Source organism: Lepidochelys kempii, chromosome 5 (genome assembly GCF_965140285.1).
Source record: "Lepidochelys kempii isolate rLepKem1 chromosome 5, rLepKem1.hap1, whole genome shotgun sequence".
NCBI classification, from domain to species: domain Eukaryota; kingdom Metazoa; phylum Chordata; order Testudines; family Cheloniidae; genus Lepidochelys; species Lepidochelys kempii.
The window spans coordinates 26,824,615-26,843,637 of record NC_136384.1 but is presented as its reverse complement, the minus strand read 5'-3'; the positions used below and the strand labels follow the sequence as shown (position 1 = coordinate 26,843,637).

Here is a 19,023-nt window from a genome sequence, read left to right as displayed (position 1 = left end):
GCACAAACCAATAGCATAGTTTTTGACTGCTTCTGCCTGAGGCTACCTACTTCTCTGCTTAGCTCTAAGTGTCTTTGCTCCACAATCTTTTCAACGATCCTGAAATTATTTTTCCAAATAAAAAAAACTTTCTGAAATCACTAAAGAAAAACGTTATAGTAATTATTTTTTTAATTCTGGAGAAGACTGCAGTGACCTCTTTCTTACTTCTTCAGCACCATTCTTCCTCTTTCCATTCTGTGACACAAACTGTAATCATGAAGGTTACCCACCTGATCACAGTGGGTGAAATCCTGGCCCTACTGAAGTGGCAAAACTCCCACTGACTTCAATCAAGCCAGAAATTCACCTAATATGCATTAGCATAATACATGCCATTACTCCACAGTGAAATATATGCTTAAAATCCTGTTTACTAAAGAAACCTTCAAACAGTGAAACTAATGAACAAGACTTACAAGAATTAGTCTCTTTAAATTAGTAATTGTATCTCCTAAATATTCAGTTCTTTCAAGTGATAATATTGCAGAAACAGATGACCTCATAAACACATACTTTATCTAAACTGTCATAGACTCTTCTTTCCTACAGCATGGATAATGTCTGAGAATAATTTTTGCTTAAGTTATGGACACTTTGTTGTGTTTGTTAACATGAAAAATAAATTTTCTCCTGACAAAAGATGTTCTTTAGTCTATAAAAGCTTTTCTGCGGATTTAACATTAAGTGCCAATTGTTACTTTTAAAGTGGCACATCCACATATTGGAGAAAACTGCTGCTAGCCTAAACGGAAATGGGAAGTTTGCTAGATGGTTTCAAATACTTTTCTTATAATGTCAGCCATTTGGTGTCTCTGAGAATATAATTACACATCCATTTATAGCATTGTTTATATTTTACTCACTTGACCAAACCCTTTTAATTCACAGCAATTTAAGCACGGGAGAGCCATTGAATCCATATTTGGTATAATTGCTGAGCATATATTTATGCAGACAAAATTAGACAGTCTTGAGAGTACATAATTTCTTAATTTATTTTTCGCTATCTACAAACTGTTCAGCTAAGTAAAAGTACTGAATTTTAAAGTGGTAGAGCAGTAAAACTGTCTACCCTTTGTGTTTACAAGAGAAACAAAACATTTTAAAATCCTTTCACTTCAGAAATATAGCTGAATATAGCAGAGAAATTTTTGCTTTACTTTTTTGTCTAAGAACTGAAAAATGTGATTTCAATGCTTTTGTTTATTTTCTGTAAGTTAAAAAAACTCTAGTAGTTTAAAATGTTATTTTTTGGTACACATGCCTTCTTTTCTCCCCATCAAACTGTGTGAACTTTCCAACAAGGAGCATTAGGTTTCACTGGGGGAGGGAAGGGTGTGGGTGAGTAGTGTTGATACAATGCTTTTATCATTTTGAAAAGTGCCATATTGAAGGCACAGGTTACCAGAATCTTCTGTTTAATTACAAAGGAGATTATAAACAAGCCAAGGAAGCAGCAATGCAAACTTCCTTCACTGCCCTCAGTCCTGAGCACTGGGGAGACCAATGGTACCAGTATATTTAAGTCTCCATGCCCATTTAATTCTTGGCCTCACTGCTTAAAGTTCCAAGAAGGATGTAAATTAGTGCCAAACAGCACTGATTTTTGTGATCTGGACACTTGTCCACTAGGATCAAGACTGAGACCACAAATTCATTTCCAATCGTCTACTGGACAGCAGTCAAATGGTAACATTAATTAGTACCTACCTGGGGCATATTCAAACCTATGACTTTGAAGTGAAAGGTTGTGCCATCCCTCCTACAATTCCATTGAGACATCCAGCCACTCAGTGAAAATGACTACATTTGGGGGCTCATTTTTACATTTTTCTAATTTGAAATATATTACAGTATATTCATCCATATATTTTTCCTACTATGTCATCACCAAAAGCACCATAATATTAACAAAAATAAAGAATGAAGACAAACCAATGAACTCTTCTAGAAGCCAAATTATAGACAAGTCTTACACTGACTTCCAGATCTCAACGAACAAGTTCACAATTGACTGTTTGCAACCAAGTTATAACTGGGGAAGGTACATGGAGGTCCTAAAATGCAAAAGCTGACAAACCCCCAAAACATTCTAGCACTGACATGAACCTATACTCACCCATCATTGGAACAAGTCAAAAATTCTTCTTTTATTTTGGGATGCCAACAGCCTGTATTAAGCATTGCTGTATGACCCTGGAAAAACATAAAAACATGAGAACCAAATTCTACAGCAAACACATTTTTCAAATAGACATTTACTTTCCCCTCATTTTTCAGGCTCTCCACCTAAAATAACCTGCACTATTAACCATATTCCTTACTGACAATTATTTTGTACGTAAAATGGACCGTCTTTTAATAACAGTCCTTCATACCAATAATGTAATACACAACCATCAAGTTGGATGCTTTTTTAAAATACGAAACAATCAATATACAAGGAGAAATTATGGCCAGCAGAGTTACAGTATAATAAATATATTTTAAGTTTATTAAGAACAAAAAAAATCCTAACAATGGTATTGATCCATTACTAGATGGAAACTGTAGAATTATCAAAAATAATGTAGAAAAGGCAGAAGTGTTCAATAAATATTTCTGTTCTGTATTTAGAGAAAAACAGTTCATGTAGACATATGACATGTGATGATGATACTTTTTCCATTCCAATAATAAATTGGGGGAGTTAGAGATTTTAAAATCAGCAGGGTCCAGATAATTTGCATGGAAAGATTTTTAAAAAGAGCTGGCTGAGGAGCTTGCTGGACTTTAAATATTGATTTTTAATGAGTCTTGGAACACTGGGCAAGATTTAAAAAGGGTAAACAGCATAACCTGGGTATTATAGGCCTTAGTCTGACATCCATTCCAGGCAAGATATTGGAACTGCACATCAATAAAGAATTAAAGGGGGAGCGATAGCTCAGTGGTTTGAACACTGGCCTGCTAAACCCAGGGTTGTGAGTTCAATCCTTGAGGGGGCCATTTAGGGATCGGGTCAAAAATTAGGGATTGGTCCTGCTTTGAGCAGGGGGTTGGACCAGATGACCTCCTGAGGTCCCTTCCAACCCTGATATTCTATGATCCTAAAGGAGGGTAATATAATTAATGACAGGTTTCAGAGTAACAGCCGTGTTAGTCTGTATTCGCAAAAAGAAAAGGAGTACTTGTGGCACCTTAGAGACTAACCAATTTATTTGAGCATGAGCTTTCGTGAGCTACAGCTCACTTCATGCTCAAATAAATTGGTTAGTCTCTAAGGTGCCACAAGTACTCCTTTTCTTTTTGCGAATATAATTAATGTCAATCAACATAGGTTTATGATGAAAAAAAGTCTGATCAAACTAACTTGATTTTTTTGTAATGCGATTACAAGTTTGAGTGATAAAAGCAATAGTGTTGATGTAATAGACATATTTCTGTAAGGCATTTGACTAGTTCTGCACAATATTTTGATTGAACACTAGAATATAAAATTAACATGGCACACATTAAACGGATTAAAAACTCGCTGATAGGTCTCAAAATGTAACTATAAAACAGAGACAGGTTTTAGAGTAACAGCCGTGTTAGTCTGTATCCGTAAAAAGAAAAGGAGTACTTGTGGCACCTTGTAGACTAACAAATTTATTTGAGCATAAGCTTTCGTGAGCTACAGCTCACTTCATCGGCTGCATACGGTGGAAAATATAGTGGGGAGATTTTATATACACAGAGAACATGAAACAATGAGTGTTACCATACAGACTGTAACAAGAGAGATCAGGAAAGGTGAGCTATTACCAGCAGGAGAGGGGGGGGAGGGGAGAGAGAACCTTTTGTAGTGATAATCAAGGAGGGCCATTTCCAGCAGCTTACAGGAACAGTAGGAGGGGAAATAAACAAGGGGAAATAGTTTTACTTTACCTACTTTACCCAAGGTTTGAATAAAGACTGGGAGTGGATGTGTCATTACACAAAGTAAAACTACTTCCCCTTGTTTATTTCCCCTCCTACTGTTCTTGTAAACTGCTGGAAATGGCCACCTTGATTATCACTACAAAAGGTTTCCCCTCCCCCCCGCCCCCTGCTGGTATTAGCTCACCTTTTCTGGTCACTCTTGTTACAGTCTGTATGGTAACACCCATTGTTTCATGTTCTCTGTGTATATAAAATCTCCCCACTGTATTTTCCACTGTATGCATCCGATGAAGTGAGCTGTAGCTCACGAGAGCTTATGCTCAAATAAATTGGTTAGTCTCTAAGGTGCCACAAGTACTCCTTTTCTTTTTATAAAACAGAGAATCATCACTGAGTGCATGGGTCTCATAGTGCTGTCACAAGGTAGCTGTCTCTGTGCCTAGGCTGAGTTCAGCTCCCCTGTACTGGAGCAGGTGAACCCAATCCAGCTAATTACAGAGGGCTGGGCTATATCTGGGCCTATATATAAAGGTGGAAGAAGAAAGGACTGAGACAGGCTGAGCCCTAAGGACGGAACAGCACAGTAGCTGGCATGGGTCCCTGGAGTGAGGGGCCAGGTGCTCACAAAGAGTCGGGGGCAGAGCTGAAAATACAACCTGACCCTGTTACATTAAATGTTACTGAGAGTGCTAGGAAAACTTCAATATATACCCTACAGTTCACTCCCTCACCATTTTCCCCCAAAACACAATTATTCGTTCCTTTTTTTTTTACTAGATTACTTGTGCCTTTGAATTCAATTATTCCTGTCACTCTTCTTCCATTTGTCTTTTCTCTCTCACATGATGGCAAGTCACCTAAAGATTTAAGTTTCTCTGGACTGTATCATCACTTAATTCATGGAAGTATGGAACAATCTACCCAGACAAGGAGACAAGACTCTAGCTCACTCTGATCTCTAGTGCTTGGGATTTCCACAGCCAAGTGTCCTTCACCAAAAATGCCATGGTCTACAAGTTTCACCCTGAGCTGTATCAGCCACTCCCTGTTGGAGTGAGTTGTGGGAATAGAGTGCTCTTGAGTCACCTTTCGGTCTAATGCATGGAGAGTTTTAAATAATATAACTAGATCCTTGAAGCAGATCTGAAACTGGATCAGAATGTATTTTCATAAAAGATAATTTGTAAGATGAGAGTGGACAGACCCATTTCTTCAAGATGGAAATATCTGCTGGCGGACATTTTACCAGAATTTAAACCACTGATATTCTATAGCAAAAAACAAGATTTCGAGAAAAGACCAGGAAAAAAATAAGCAAACTATCTTTTTTAGGGAAAAATGCCTTTATCCAGTTCCTTTGTGTATTTTAGTTAGTTTGACATGTTTGAAGTGTTAGCACAAGCTTATTAAATAAGTTTGAAGAGAACAAAGGACTCCTATAATATTACATAAAATTTAAAAACCACACCTGCAAAACTAAAATTGAAATTGTTTCAGATTGTTTTTAAGAATTATTATGGAGACAGTTTTAGCAACTATTTAAAAAAATTACCAGGGAACAAATACCTAAAAGTCAATATGACAGCATAACTACTCTAGCACTTTGTTTGTAAGACCATCATATAGTGAGGTTTCAAAACTTTACAAGATAAAAAATCTGCATTATTTTTAATTAAACAAGAACCAAAACAGCTGTTAATGTTATATGGCTTTATACACATTCTGCTAGCCAAAAGAAATAGTGTTCTGATATGAATAGCATCAAGTAATACAGGACTTAGGCTAGTTACTTGGCAGTCAGCCCTACAAGCACTAAATAAGGCAATTTTATCACAAATCTGAGTGGTAGATTTTATCATTACACTTAAATTATTAATTTTAAACTATTCACAAAACTGATCTGCATCTACCAGACTGGGGGGCAGGGGAGAGCTCAGGGCTTCTGCTCTGTGGTGGGGCTAAGGACTTCTGCCAGAGACAAATGGAGCCTGCTGGGGGGGGCGGTGGGGGGAGGGGAGGGCGGCGGCATGGCACAATATAAATATTCGTCTTCCCTCACAGTTTGAGTCACGCTCCTCAGCCATGTCCCGCCGCCTTACCCGCAGCAGCGCTCCCTGCAGTTCCCAGGTGTTTCCTACTGCCTCTCCTCATGGCCACAGCTCCCAGCTTGTCAGCTCCAGCCACTGCCACGCAGGGAGAGGGCTCAGCAGCACCATGTGACTAAGAAGAACCAGCAAACCTTAGCAAAAATCAGGGAGGCCAGTAACCCCATGTGCCCCACCATGCACCACCTCTGGCTTCAGCCCAGTGGAGGGGTATCAGGGTTTCAACCCCGTGGGGCGTGCCTGCCGAGACTCCATGCTTCAGGAGCGGGGCTGAAGCCCCGAGACCCAGCTCTTGAACTTCTAAAGATTGCTGTATGCACCTCAGAGGGTCAGTAAATTTTGCCACCACTGTTATACGGAAAGCTTGGAAGGGAACAAAATGTTTTTATATCAAGGACTATCACCAGAACAATAAATAACCTAAATCAAAGTACAAGACAACTATACCAGTATAGAACAATACAATTTAAAGTTCAGTGTTTCTTAACTTACCTTGGTGTTTGCCATGTCCACAATGTACTGGTCTCCTTTAACACATTCCATTACTGGAAAGCCATCTCTGTCAAGAACTTTAGCTTGAGAGTTACCAGACACAACAAGAATGACATCCCCCGTGCTGCTATACTGTAAAGATTTGATTTGGTGACTGAAAAAAATTAGAAAACACAAAATATGTTTTCATTAAATACAATTACCTTAAGCCAGTTTTAAAATGAAGATGTATCAGAGGTGAGAAAATCCTTAAAACATAAATGCTCTGAAAATAAACATATAGTATATCTATAGTATTTCGACGCAGGGATTAGAGGCTATGCCTGCAGCGAGAGAAATTTTTTTGCATGAGTTGTGCCTACCTGATTGCCTACATAATAACATTTACAGAGTATTATACATTTTACTTTTGGACAAACATATTTATCAAAGGGTACTTTTGTAACTCCAGGTAACAGTAGAATAGGTGTCACAAGAGGTAGGTCTCTTCAGGGTACAGATGATCCCTGGATCAAGGGAGGCAAGCTGACCCAGCCAGAGGGGCTTGATACATATCTCTGGATATCTCTATACAGACAGCAGTGCCTTGCTGAAAGGAGAACCTGGTGTTCAGAGAAGGAAAGATTACCTAGTCCACCTAAGTTAGCTCAAGGTAAGTGTAAATTTAGATACATTAAACAAACCTTTTTCTTTTTGTTCAAACTCCTTTTTCCTTGTGTTTTCAACAGCAATCCGAAAGACCAATAGTAGGGGATTAATAGATGTTAAAAAAAAAATCTTAGAATGAAGTACTAGTTACAAAGTTTAACTATGAAACTGCTATTGCAACTCCATAATGGGGTGCAAACAAAACAAAACAAAACATCAAAAGCAACAAAGTTTCACAAGGAAGTGAATGTGGATTTTAACCCAAGCACAAAACTTGGTATACAAAGGTGGAAAAGAAGGAGAAGGACTGGTGCCATTGCATAACTTTCAGGAAAAATAAAAAAAACCTAAAAGGACCCGTCTCCCAAACCAAGCCCTCTAGCTGATTAATACAAGAGCTGGAATACGTGCCAGAACACAGCTAAGAATTCACTGGATACTGTACGATGGGAATCAATTCTCAAACAAACTTGTGGTCACCATTTTGTATCTGTTCCATTTAAGACAGTAGTTCTTAACCGGAGGTACACATATCCCTAGAGGTAAGCAGAGGTCTTCCAGGGAGTACATCAACTCACCTAGATATTTGCCTAGTTTTTCAACAGACTACATAAAAAGCACTAATGAAGTCAGTACAAACTAAAATTTCATACAAACAAAATTAGAACGGAAGAAATTTTGTATTCTTATGTCCGATTTTGTAAGCAAGTAGTTTTTTAATCAGGTGAAACTTGGGGTACGCAAGATAAATCAGATTCCTGAAAGGGCTACAAAAGTCTGGAAAGGTTGAGAGCCATTGATCTAAGGGACAAGTTCTTGCAGCTGTTCGTAGAAGTGGATAAGCCTCCCTTCAGCTTACACATTCAAAGCTAAATTCAGTCCTCATGCACAAAATGTGTGTGTATAAGAAGAGTTTGTTTTAATAAATACTAAGTAATTGCACCTGGAAACAATACTGAGCACTGACTGCAATATTTTCTGCTGCACAGTACCACAATAACGTCACCAAAGTGATTAGAGGATGAGAGTAAAGAATGATCTTGTTATATTAACCATTCAAGTAAAACAGAAATTATCTCTACTGTTATATTAATTTACTGCTGACAAAAATGCAAGGTCAAGGATATGTGACTTAAGAAATAAGCTCCAAATTGCTTCAAGTTTTACATTTAGTTTTCTATTTCGCCAAGAAACTTTCTTCCTAAGGTACATAGATTCCTGTAGTGCCCAATACAAAATCCTGGGTCAAATTTACATGGCAGAATAAAGCTGATCTATCTATAAAACAAGTCATGAATACTTGCTACTTAGAAAGAGCAATTCCAAGAGTGTGGCCAGGATAAATTTCAAGTTGGTGGGAAGGACTCCATTAATGAGACAACAATTAGTTATCATGTGGAGATACCTATATCTATTCTTAACATAGTTTCAGTATCTTCTTAGCTCAGCATTTGACAAAAAATAGATTATGATTCTAAAACTCCTCACATCCTCCCTAGCAACTGGGGACTGGGTTTCTCAATAGGGAGCTGTCTCCCTAGCCCAGTGGTTCTCAAACTAGGGCCGCCGCTTGTTCAGGGAAAGCCGCTGGCAGGCCGGGCCGGTTGGTTTACCTGCTGCGTCCGCAGGTTCGGCCGATCGCAGCTCCCACTGGCCGTGGTTCGCCGCTCCAGGCCAATGGGGGCTGCGGGAAGAGGCGCGGGCCGAAGGAAGTGCTGGCCGCCCTTCCTGCAGCCCCCATTGGCCTGGAGCGGCAAACTGCGGCCAGTGGGAGCCGCGATCGGCTGAACCTGCGGACGCAGCAGGTAAACAAACCGGCCCGGCCCGGCCCGCCAGCGGCTTTCCCTGAACAAGCAGTGGCCCTAGTTTGAGAACCACTGCCCTAGCCTCTGCTCTTGCCTCCTCCCCGCATAAAAATCTTTCACTGCAGCCTCTGGGAACTAGGTATGTTCCTCTGGCTATTAAGCCTGTGATAAATTTTTCAAGCAATACGTATTCATGTGTCTATGGGGTTTCCTCCTTCAGATGGAAAAGAATGTACTTTTGATTCAACACAATGTATTTTTTTCTCCTACTTTTAAAAGAAGCTGAATAAATCACTGAAATTAATGCACAATTAAGGTTTTGCTGAAAACTCATGAAAGCAATCTGTCACTTACTAATTTAGCATTTTATGGTCCATGAGGCAATGTCCTTCTGTGGCAACACTTATCTGATCCTCTTCCCCACTGTAAATCCACTAGCTCAGGGTTAGTTATTAACAGTAACTGTATTTAATTCTCCTAACAGCAACTTAAAATAAGCATAGGTTTTGCATACAAAGAATCTCTGGAAAAAAACTATACATTTGTTTTATGATGCAAAAGCCAAAAATCACTTCAAAGGCACTCTTTTACAATCTAGACTTGCTGCCAAATCATTACAAACCTTGAGTTTTAATAAAAATTGGACATTAATATATCCAGAATACTACTTCATAGTCAGAAGTACAAATTTCAGGCCACAAAGAAGGTTCAGCATGCCTCCATGCTCATATTTAATACTTTAAGCAGCTACAGGATGACATGGTAGACTCTGAAGAGGCAGGTTACCTATGCATGATAGCAATTGTGAAAAGGAGATAGGAGAAACTTTTTTGTCTCACAAACTCTTTCTTACCCAACAATAAATTACTGTCTCTGGGGAAAATGAAAATTATATATAAAATAATAATAATGCTTATTTTCGGAAGTTTAACATTTTATTCTCTTACCAACTAAATATGTATGTTTAATGTTAATGAAGTATAATTAAGGCTGCGAGTCTGTTACCGAGGTCACAGAAGTCACAGATTCCGTGACTTTCTGTGACTTCTGCAGCAGCCAGTGCTTACTCAGGGGCTGCCCGAGCAGCTCCTGAGCCAGCAGCAGCAGTTTGGGAGTGGAGTGTGGGAGGGGGCTCCGGGCTAGGGGTTGGAGGGTGTGGGAGGGGGCTCCCTGGCTCTCACTGGCATGTCCCTGCAGCTCCTAGGTGGCAGAGGGCCAGGGGGCTCCGCGCGCTGCCTGCGCCCAAAGGCCCTGCCCCCTCAGTTTCCATTGGCTGTGGTTTCCGGCCAACGGGAGTTGCACAGCCAGCACTTGTGGCAGGAGCAGTCCGCAGAGCCCCCTGGCCCCTCCACCACCTAGGAGCTGCAGGGACATGTGGAGCTGGGTAGGGAGCCCCTGTCAGCCCTGCCAACCCTCCCCCTCCCCCCCCGCAGCACCAGCAGGGGTCCCGGGCCATGTGCCACTACCCGCCCCTCACCCCCCCACACCAGTGGGGGTCCTGGGCCGCACGCCGCTGCCCAGTCCGCACCCCCAGCACCAGCGGGGTCCTGGGCCACCTCTCCCAGCACCTGTGGTGCCCCGGACAACCTCCTCCCCAGAGCACCTGTGGCCCCCATGCCCAAGTTTTAGTTAGGGGTATATAGTAAAAGTCATGGACAGTCATCCATGAATTTTTGTTTACTGCCCGTGACCTGTCCATGACTTTTACTAAAAATACCCATGATTAAATCGTAGCCTTAAGTATCATAAAAGCAAATATTGGAGGATAGTTATTTTAATGCTCAAAAAAGTGTGGTAGGATCTTTATAGACATTTAAAAATTATCCCTCCTTCAAAGACTTTAAAATCTATACCTGAGGTGGAGGTAAGGGGATGAGGGAGGGTAAAGGGGTGAGGAATGAAGGAGGATACAGGAATATAATCAAGCAGATACTCAAGTTTATTCACATAAATATCTGTGTTCATTAAAAGACTTTTTTTAAAAAGACAGATACAGGAAAATGAACATTGACTCATTTATTGTGGACATCACAGAAGACTCTTTTTTAAGATCAAGCATTTATCTGTGGAATCTTTTCTAATGTAGGTTGTAAAAAAATTGAAAATGCTTGAACTAGAAGTTAATAGGCTACAATAGCTGCCAGATGAACTATAATTGTACAAAAATAAGACTCTAGAGTTCACAGGAAATGGAATAAAACAAGAATGAGAGCTGCCTACATAGGAGAGAGTTTCCACTTTAATGTATTGCCCGTTCTTTTAAATGGTTGATGAGATGTTTAGCCAAGGAGAAGGGAGTGTCTTGTGATTAAGGCATAGTACTAGGGCCATAAAGATTGGGGTTCAATTCCCAGATATAACACAGACTTTCTGTGTGACCTTTGTCAAGTCACTTAGGCACTTTTGAAAATCTTACTTGAAGTGACTGACCAGGTGTACAAACCCCACAATGGGCAACAAGGGGTTAAGGGATTATTTTGAGCTCTGCCAGCCCTTTCCCACCACACCTGCAACAAATGCTCCATCTGATGGAGAAATTAAAAGGCAGGGAATTAGCTCATTTGGGTGGCAGAGCTGGAGGTGGGCAGACCTGCAGCCCACAGCTCCAGCAGCACAAAGCAGAGGGAAGCCTGAAGGCTCTGACACAGCTGCCCAAAGGGGCCCTCCCTGAGGGAAGGAAGGACCCACCCAAGAGGCAACCAGAGAGGGAAGTATCCTGTGGACCTTGGACATTAGTAACTCCCTCTTACTTCTTTTGGTTTGGATTTCCTCACCAGGGGAAGGCCTTTGACTGAGCTGATCCCTGGGGGGACGGGGATGAGAGGAACAGGCCCAGGGAGGACAGCCTTAAACAGCCTTGGTTGCCAGACTACTCATAGCCCAAAGGGCACTGGGTCAGAGCCGGTGGAATGGGAGGGCCTGGATTCCCCTCCCCACAACCCCCTTAGCAGTCAGGGGTTGTGGCCATGACCACTAGGCCACACTCCCCAACCAGACCCCGAGGACCATTACAGTGGCTCAGACATTTAGGCTCCTAAGTCACTTTTGAAAATGGGACAGATACAAAAAATAAGGGTAACATTTTCAAAAGCACTTATTTGTAAAATGAGGATAAATCCCTTCCATCATCCTTTTTCTATCTTCTATACTTAACTTGTAAATTCTTCAGGGATGGTACTATCTTACTATGTAGTCATACAGTGTCTAGAATAATGGGTCCGCAATCCCAGAACCTCTAGATGTTACTGTAATACAGAAAATATAAATCATAATAGTCTCTAACCAAACAAAACCAATATCTAAAAAGTTGCCAATGTCCACACTGATGAAGGAAATGAAATTTGGCCTTATTTCTGAGATAAGAGATGAGGAGAGAATGGAAAAACCATCTCCCTCTTTACTTATATCACTGACATTTGACTGCTTATCAGACAAGCAGCCTGAAGAATATTTTCCCTTAGTCACAAAACTATTTTCTCCTTGAGAAGAATGAAAAGGGAGATTCCTGAAATATTTTTTTTTCCTTTTTCGTTTCTAGATAGTTGGCCAAGGAGCAAAAGAAACATAAGCAAACCTCCAAGGAGATGGGAAAACCCAAGTACAAAGACTGTGAATAGCTAAGGGACTTATGCAACCAGAGCACATCATACAAGATCTGGAGTGTGAACCTGGGTGTCCTGGTCAAATTCTAGTCCAGATTAATTACATCCTGGTTCAAAAAACTTCATCCTTCTTATGGCCAAGAGAGTCAGAACTTAGAAGTACACGAACAAGATCTCAACAACAGTAGTAGAGTCTACTTAGACCTGTAAGAAGACGACCAAAATTAGGGAATTTCCAGAGTTGAGTAGAGGCTACATCTGAAAGATCTGATCCTCAAGAGCAGAAATGGATGCTTTCCCAGGAAAAGAGAATGGGGGCTAGGCCCTGGTCTACACTAGGAGTTTAGGTCGAATTTAGCAGCGTTAAATCGATGGAAAACTGCACCCGTCCACACGATAAAGCCCTTTTTTTCGACTTAAAGGGCTCTTAAAATTGATTTCCTTAATATACATCTGACAAGTGGATTAGTGCTTAAATCGGCCTTGCCAGGTCGAATTTGGGGTACTGTGGACGCAATTAGACGGTATTGGCCTCCGGGAGCTATCCCAGAGTGCTCTACTGTGACCGCTCTGGACAGCACTCTCAACTCAGATGCACTGGCCAGGTAGACAGGAAAAGGCCCGCAAACTTTTGAATTTCAATTTCCTGTTTGCATGGTCACCTGCAGCTTGCCACGCTGGCCAGAGCTCATCAGCAGAGGTGACCATGATGGGGTCCCAGAATCACAAAAGAGCTCCAGCATGGACCGAACAGGAGGTACGGGATCTGATCGCTATATGGGGAGAGGAATCCATGCTATCAGAACTCTGTTCCAGTTTTTGAAATGCCAAAACATTTGTCAAAATCTCCCAGGGCATGAAGGAGAGAGGCCATAACAGGGACCCGAAGCAACGCCGCGTGAAACTTAAGGAGCTGAGGCAAGCCTACCAGAAAACCAGAGAGGCAAACGGCCACTCTGGATCAGAGCCCCAAACATGCCGCTTCTATGATGAGCTACATGCCATTTTAGGGGGTTCAGCCACCACTACCCCAGCCGTGTTGTTTGACTCCTTGAATGGAGATAGAGGCAACACAGAAGCAGGTTTTGGGGACGAGGAAGATGATGATGATGAAGTTGTAGATAGCTCACAGCAAGCAAGCGGAGAAACCAGTTTTCCCGACAGCCAGAAACTATTTCTCACCCTGGACCTGGAGGCAGTCCCCCGCAAATCCACCCAAGGCTGCCTCCCGGACCTGCCAGGCGGAGAAGGGACCTCTGGTGAGTGTACCTTTTAAAATATTATACATGTTTTAAAAGCAAGCATGTTTAATGATTAATTTGCCCTGGCATTTGCAGCTCTCCTGGATGTACTCCCAAAGCCTTTGCAGAAAGTTTCTGGGGAGGGCAGCCTTATTCCACCCACCATGGTAGGACACTTTACCACACCAGGCCAGTAGCACATACTTGGGAATCATTGTACAACAAAGCATTGCAATATATGTTTGCTGGCATTCAAACAACATCCGTTCTTTATCTCTCAGTGTTATCCTCAGGAGAGTGATATCATTCATGGTCACCTGGTTGAAACAGGGTGCTTTTCTTAAGGGGACATTCAGAGGTGCCCGTTCCTGCTGGGCTGTTTGCCTGTGGCTGAACAGAAATGTTCCCCGCTGTTAGCCATGGAGGGGGGGGGGCTAGCCACGTGATGGGGGGAGGCAAAATGCGACCTTGGAACAAAAGCACATGTGCTATGTATGTAATGTTAACAGCAAGGTTTACCGTGAAAGATTGTAGCCATTGTTCTAGAAGATGTGTCTTCTTAAATACCACTGCCTCTTTTTTTTTTCCTCCACCAGCTGCATGTGTTTCAATGATCACAGGATCTTCTCCTTCCCAGAGGCTGGTGAAGATTAGAAGGTGAAAAAAACCACACTCGTGATGAAATGTTCTCTGAGCTCATGCTGTCCTCCCACACTGACAGAGCACAGACAAATGCGTGGAGGCAGACAATGTCAGAGTGCAGGAAAGCACAATATGACTGGGAGGAGAGGTGGCGGGCTGAAGAGGGGGCTGAAGCTGAAAGGTGGTGGCAGTGTGATGAGAGGAGGCAGAATTCAATGCTGAAGCTGCTGGAGGGTCAAACCAATATGCTCCAGCATACGGTTGAGCTGCAGGAAAGGCAACAGGAGTACAGACCGCCGCCACAGCCCCTGTGTAATCAACCACCCTCCTCCCCAAGTTCCATAGCCTCCTCACCCAGATGCCCAAGAACGCGGTGGGGGGGTCTCCGGCCACCCGGCCACTCCACCCCAGAGGATTGCCCAAGCAACAGAAGACTGGCATTCAATAAGTTTTAAAGTTGTAAACTTTTAAAGTGCTGTGTGGCCTGGTCCTTCCCTCCTCCACCACCTCTCCTGGTGCTTCTCTCCTCCACTACCGCTCCTGGGCTACCTTGGTAGTTATCCCCCTATTTGTGTGATGAATGAATAAAAAAATGCATGAATGTGAAGCAAAAATGACTTTATTGCCTCTCCAAGCGGTGATCGAAGGCAGGAGAGGAGGGTGGTTAGCTTACAGTGAAGTAAAGTGAACCAAGCGGTGGTGGGTTTCATCGAGGAGAAACAAACAGAGCTTTCATACCGTAGCCTGGCCAGTCATGAAACTGGTTTTCAAAGCTTCTCTGATGTGCACCGCGCCCTCCTGTGCTCTTCTAACCTTTCTGGTATCTGGCTGTGCGAAACCAGCAGCCAGGCGATTTGCCTCAACCTCCCACCCCGCCATAAACATCTCTCCCTTACTCTCAGAGATAGTGTGGAGTGCACAGCAAGCAGTAATAACAGTGGGAATATTGGTTTCGCTGAGGTCTAACCGAGTCAGTAAACTGCGCCAGCGCGCTTTTAAACGTCCAAATGCACATTCTACCACCATTCTGCACTTGCTCAGCCTGTAGTTGAACAGCTCCTGACTACTGTCCAGGCTGCCTGTGTATGGCTTCATGAGCCATGGCATTAAGGGGTAGGCTGGGTCCCCAAGGATAACTATAGGCATTTCAACAGCCCCAATGGTTATTTTCTGGTCTGGGAAGAAAGTCCCTTCTTGCAGCTTTTGAAACAGACCAGAGTTCCTGAAGATGCGAGCGTCATGTACCTTTCCCAGCCATCCCACGTTGATGTTGGTGAAATGTCCCTTGTGATCCACCAGTGCTTGCAGCACTATTGAAAAGTACCCCTTGCGGTTTATGTACTTGCCGGCTTGGTGCTCCGGTGCCAAGATAAGGATATGGGTTCCGTCTATGGCCCCACCACAGTTAGGGAATCCCATTGCAGCAAAGCCATCCACTATGACCTGCACATTTCCCAGGGTCACTACCCTTGATATCAGCAGATCTTTGATTGCGGTGGCTACTTGCATCACAGCAGCCCCCACAGTAGATTTGCCCACTCCAAATTGATTCCCGACTGACCGGTAGCTGTCTGGCAATGCAAGCTTCCATAGGGCTATTGCTACTCGCTTCTCAACTGTGAGGGCTGCTCTCATCTTGGTATTCTTGCACCTCAGGGCAGGGGAAAGCAAGTCACAAAGTTCCATGAAAGTGCCCTTACGCATGCAAAAGTTTCGCAACCACCGGGAATCGTCCCAGACCTGCAACACTATGCAGTCCCACCAGTCTGTGCTTGTTTCCCGAGCCCAGAATCTGCGAAGGAGGGAGGGAGGAGAAAATGAAACACAAAACAAGTCTGGTCTATTTCTTGTTTTGAGCCACTTCATCTATCTTTATACATCTTGCTGGCAGCAGACTGTGCAGTACGACCGCTAGCCATCATCATCTCCTGGGTGCTCGGCAGAAGACGGTGCAGTATGACGACTAGCCGTCATCTTCTGCTGGCTGGAGGTTAAAAGACAGTGCACTGCCGGTAGGACTGAATTGCTACAAGACGAAACAAGGGAAATGACCTGGCTGAGTCACTCCCATGTTTGCCCAGGCGCCCAATTAAAAGCGCACCCAGGACTAAGTCGATGACAGCTACCAGTCATACTGCACCGTCTGCTGCCAAAAGGCAATTAAGTGCTGCTGTGTAGCAATGCAGTACCACGTCTGCCAGCACCCAGGAGACATACGGTGACTGTTACCTGAGCGGTCTCCATGCTTGCCGTGGTATGGCGTCTGCACAGGTAACTCAAGAAAAAAGGCGCAAAATGATTGTCTGCCCTTGCTTTCACGGAGGGAGGGAGGGAGGGAATGAACAGGGGCCTGACGATATGTACCCAGAACCACCCGTGACAATGTTTTAGCCCCATCAAACACTGGGATTTCTACCCAGAATTCAAATGGACGGCAGAAACTGCGGCTACTGTGAGATAGCCACCCACAGTGCAACGCTCCAGAAGTCGACGGTTGCCTTGGTACTGTGGACACACTCCGCCGACTACATGCACTTAGCACTTGTGTGGGGACACACACAATCAACTGTATAAAACCGCTTTCTACAAAACCGACTTCTATAAATTCGGCCTAATTTCGTAGTGTAGACATACCCTAAGTCCTGTTATGCTCAGAGGAGGCCCTGGAAAAAATCTCACTGCCTTGACAGGGATGAAACAGTATTTGAGTTCTAGAACTATCTTTGCAAACAACTGAAGATTTCTTATTGAAGAATCCAACAGGATCTAACTAGATTTACATGAATGAACAGATTTAAGGATCCAAAGTTATTCCAAGTACCTATATATCTGAGGATTCTTTCAGCACTAAAGGGCCCAAGAGATAGTAAAATATATGTATCATCTTTGTGCTGGACTCAAGATTAGTGGTTAACTGTGTCATTCTTCTTGCACTTTAACACTGAAGATGCCAGAAGGGAGGACTTAAGAATCCTTTTCCAAGATTTAGGATTTTATTTTTTTTATTTTTAAACTCAATTGTTTGGGTTATAATCCACTAGAAATCAAAAATATAGATCCAGGAAAAGGAGTCTTTGGAGACTACATAAAAAGAAGAAGATTTTTCTATCAACATTCTTATTTGATGCATGCTTCAGGGATGAAGGGAGCACACAAGGAACAACAACCCAATGAATTTCAAATAGAAGTCATGTGCTGATCTCAGACAAAGGTCTAGTTTGTGACAGAACGCACAATGCTTGAACTCATTTTTTTTTTCTGACAAAGCCATTTCCCACGTGGATAATAAAATAAAGAAATTAAAACTGTAGAGTAAAACTATGCCAAGTACTTAAGAAACTAGCTGAAGCAATCTCTGAATCGTTAGCAATTATCTTCAAGAACTCAAAGAGGATGAGTGAGGTCCCATATGGTTGGTGAAAGGTGAACATAATACCTATCTTCCAAAACCAGGAAAAAGGAAGACCCAGGAAATTACAGACCAGTCAGCCTAACTCTGATACCCAGAAAGATTTCTTCTTAACTCAGAGCATCTTTGCAGACACAGGGAGCAGAAGAGCATTACCATTCATGTCTGTCCATGGATTGTTCCTCCATTAAGGCCAGACTTGTCATGTCCCTTAATATGATGTTCCACCATCTAGTCGGTGACTGGCCTATAAGCCTAACTGACCTTCATTGTGCTTATATTATTTTTTTCGGTACCCTATCCATCTGTTTGTCTTCTGCAGCATCCCCACCATCATAATCTTTTTGATTGCTGCCAATCCCAATTCCACATCCTATCTCCTTCTAACTCTGTCTTAACATTGTTCGACTTTACACTTGCCATCCTTCTAAGAACTCTCATCTTTACTGCCCCCAACCGTCTGATGTCCGTTTCATTTACCACCGCTGCCTACAGACCATAAAATAGCACCGTTCATACACTGGCTTGATAAATGTTGACTTCGATACCAAACAGTGTTTTTTCAGTCCAGGATTTCATCAATTTCCATGCAGCACTCGTAGATAAAGCACATCGTCTTTTAACCTTGGCCCTGATGGAACAGTTAAGATTCTGCTTGTTCTACAGTTCACCACTGCTGCAATTCAACACTACCTATTGTCCCTTTTTTGACATGAAACCATTTAATCTTCTTGGCACTTATTGTAAGTCCAAGTTGACTACACCAATTTTCCAGGGTAATAAAGAGGAATTTTAGAAAAGGTTACCTTAGAAGGCAACCAGAAGGTTACTTTTCTAATGCCCATATATCTTTGTTGAGATGATGGGACCACATCTGTAAGCAGTATTCAAGATGTGGGCGTACCATGGATTTATATAAAGGTAATAAGATATTCTCCGTCTTACTCTCTAACCCTTTTTAAAATTATTCCTGATGTCCTGTTTGCTTTTTTGACTGCCGCAGCACACTGCGTGGACATCTTCAGAGAACTATCCACAATGACTCCAAGATCTTTCTCCTGATTAGTTGTAGCTAAATTAGCCCCTATCATATTGTATGGATAGTTGGGGTTATTTTTTCCAGTGTGCATTGCT

The 19,023-nt window shown here is 42.5% G+C and overlaps 1 protein-coding gene and 1 long non-coding RNA gene across 4 annotated transcripts in view; one reads left to right on the top strand and one right to left on the bottom strand.

Annotated features, from left to right (window-relative positions):
- The window catches only part of LOC140911222 (uncharacterized), a 38,611-nt gene extending 23,483 nt beyond the window's left edge, over window positions 1-15,128 (top strand). Inside the window, exons 3-5 of the long non-coding RNA XR_012158869.2 lie at window positions 7,118-7,194; window positions 12,534-13,856; window positions 14,435-15,128. This is a non-coding gene — a long non-coding RNA (uncharacterized LOC140911222). The remainder of the gene's footprint in view (window positions 1-7,117; window positions 7,195-12,533; window positions 13,857-14,434) is intronic.
- The window catches only part of WDR70 (WD repeat domain 70), a 271,059-nt gene that overhangs the window by 151,161 nt on the left and 100,875 nt on the right, over window positions 1-19,023 (bottom strand). For all 3 annotated transcript variants that reach the window (XM_073343800.2, XM_073343799.2, XM_073343801.2), the window contains 2 exons: window positions 6,543-6,696; window positions 2,162-2,238 (listed from right to left, as the gene is read on the bottom strand). In XM_073343800.2, coding sequence (XP_073199901.2) covers window positions 2,162-2,238; window positions 6,543-6,696 — 231 coding nt within the window. The remainder of the gene's footprint in view (window positions 1-2,161; window positions 2,239-6,542; window positions 6,697-19,023) is intronic.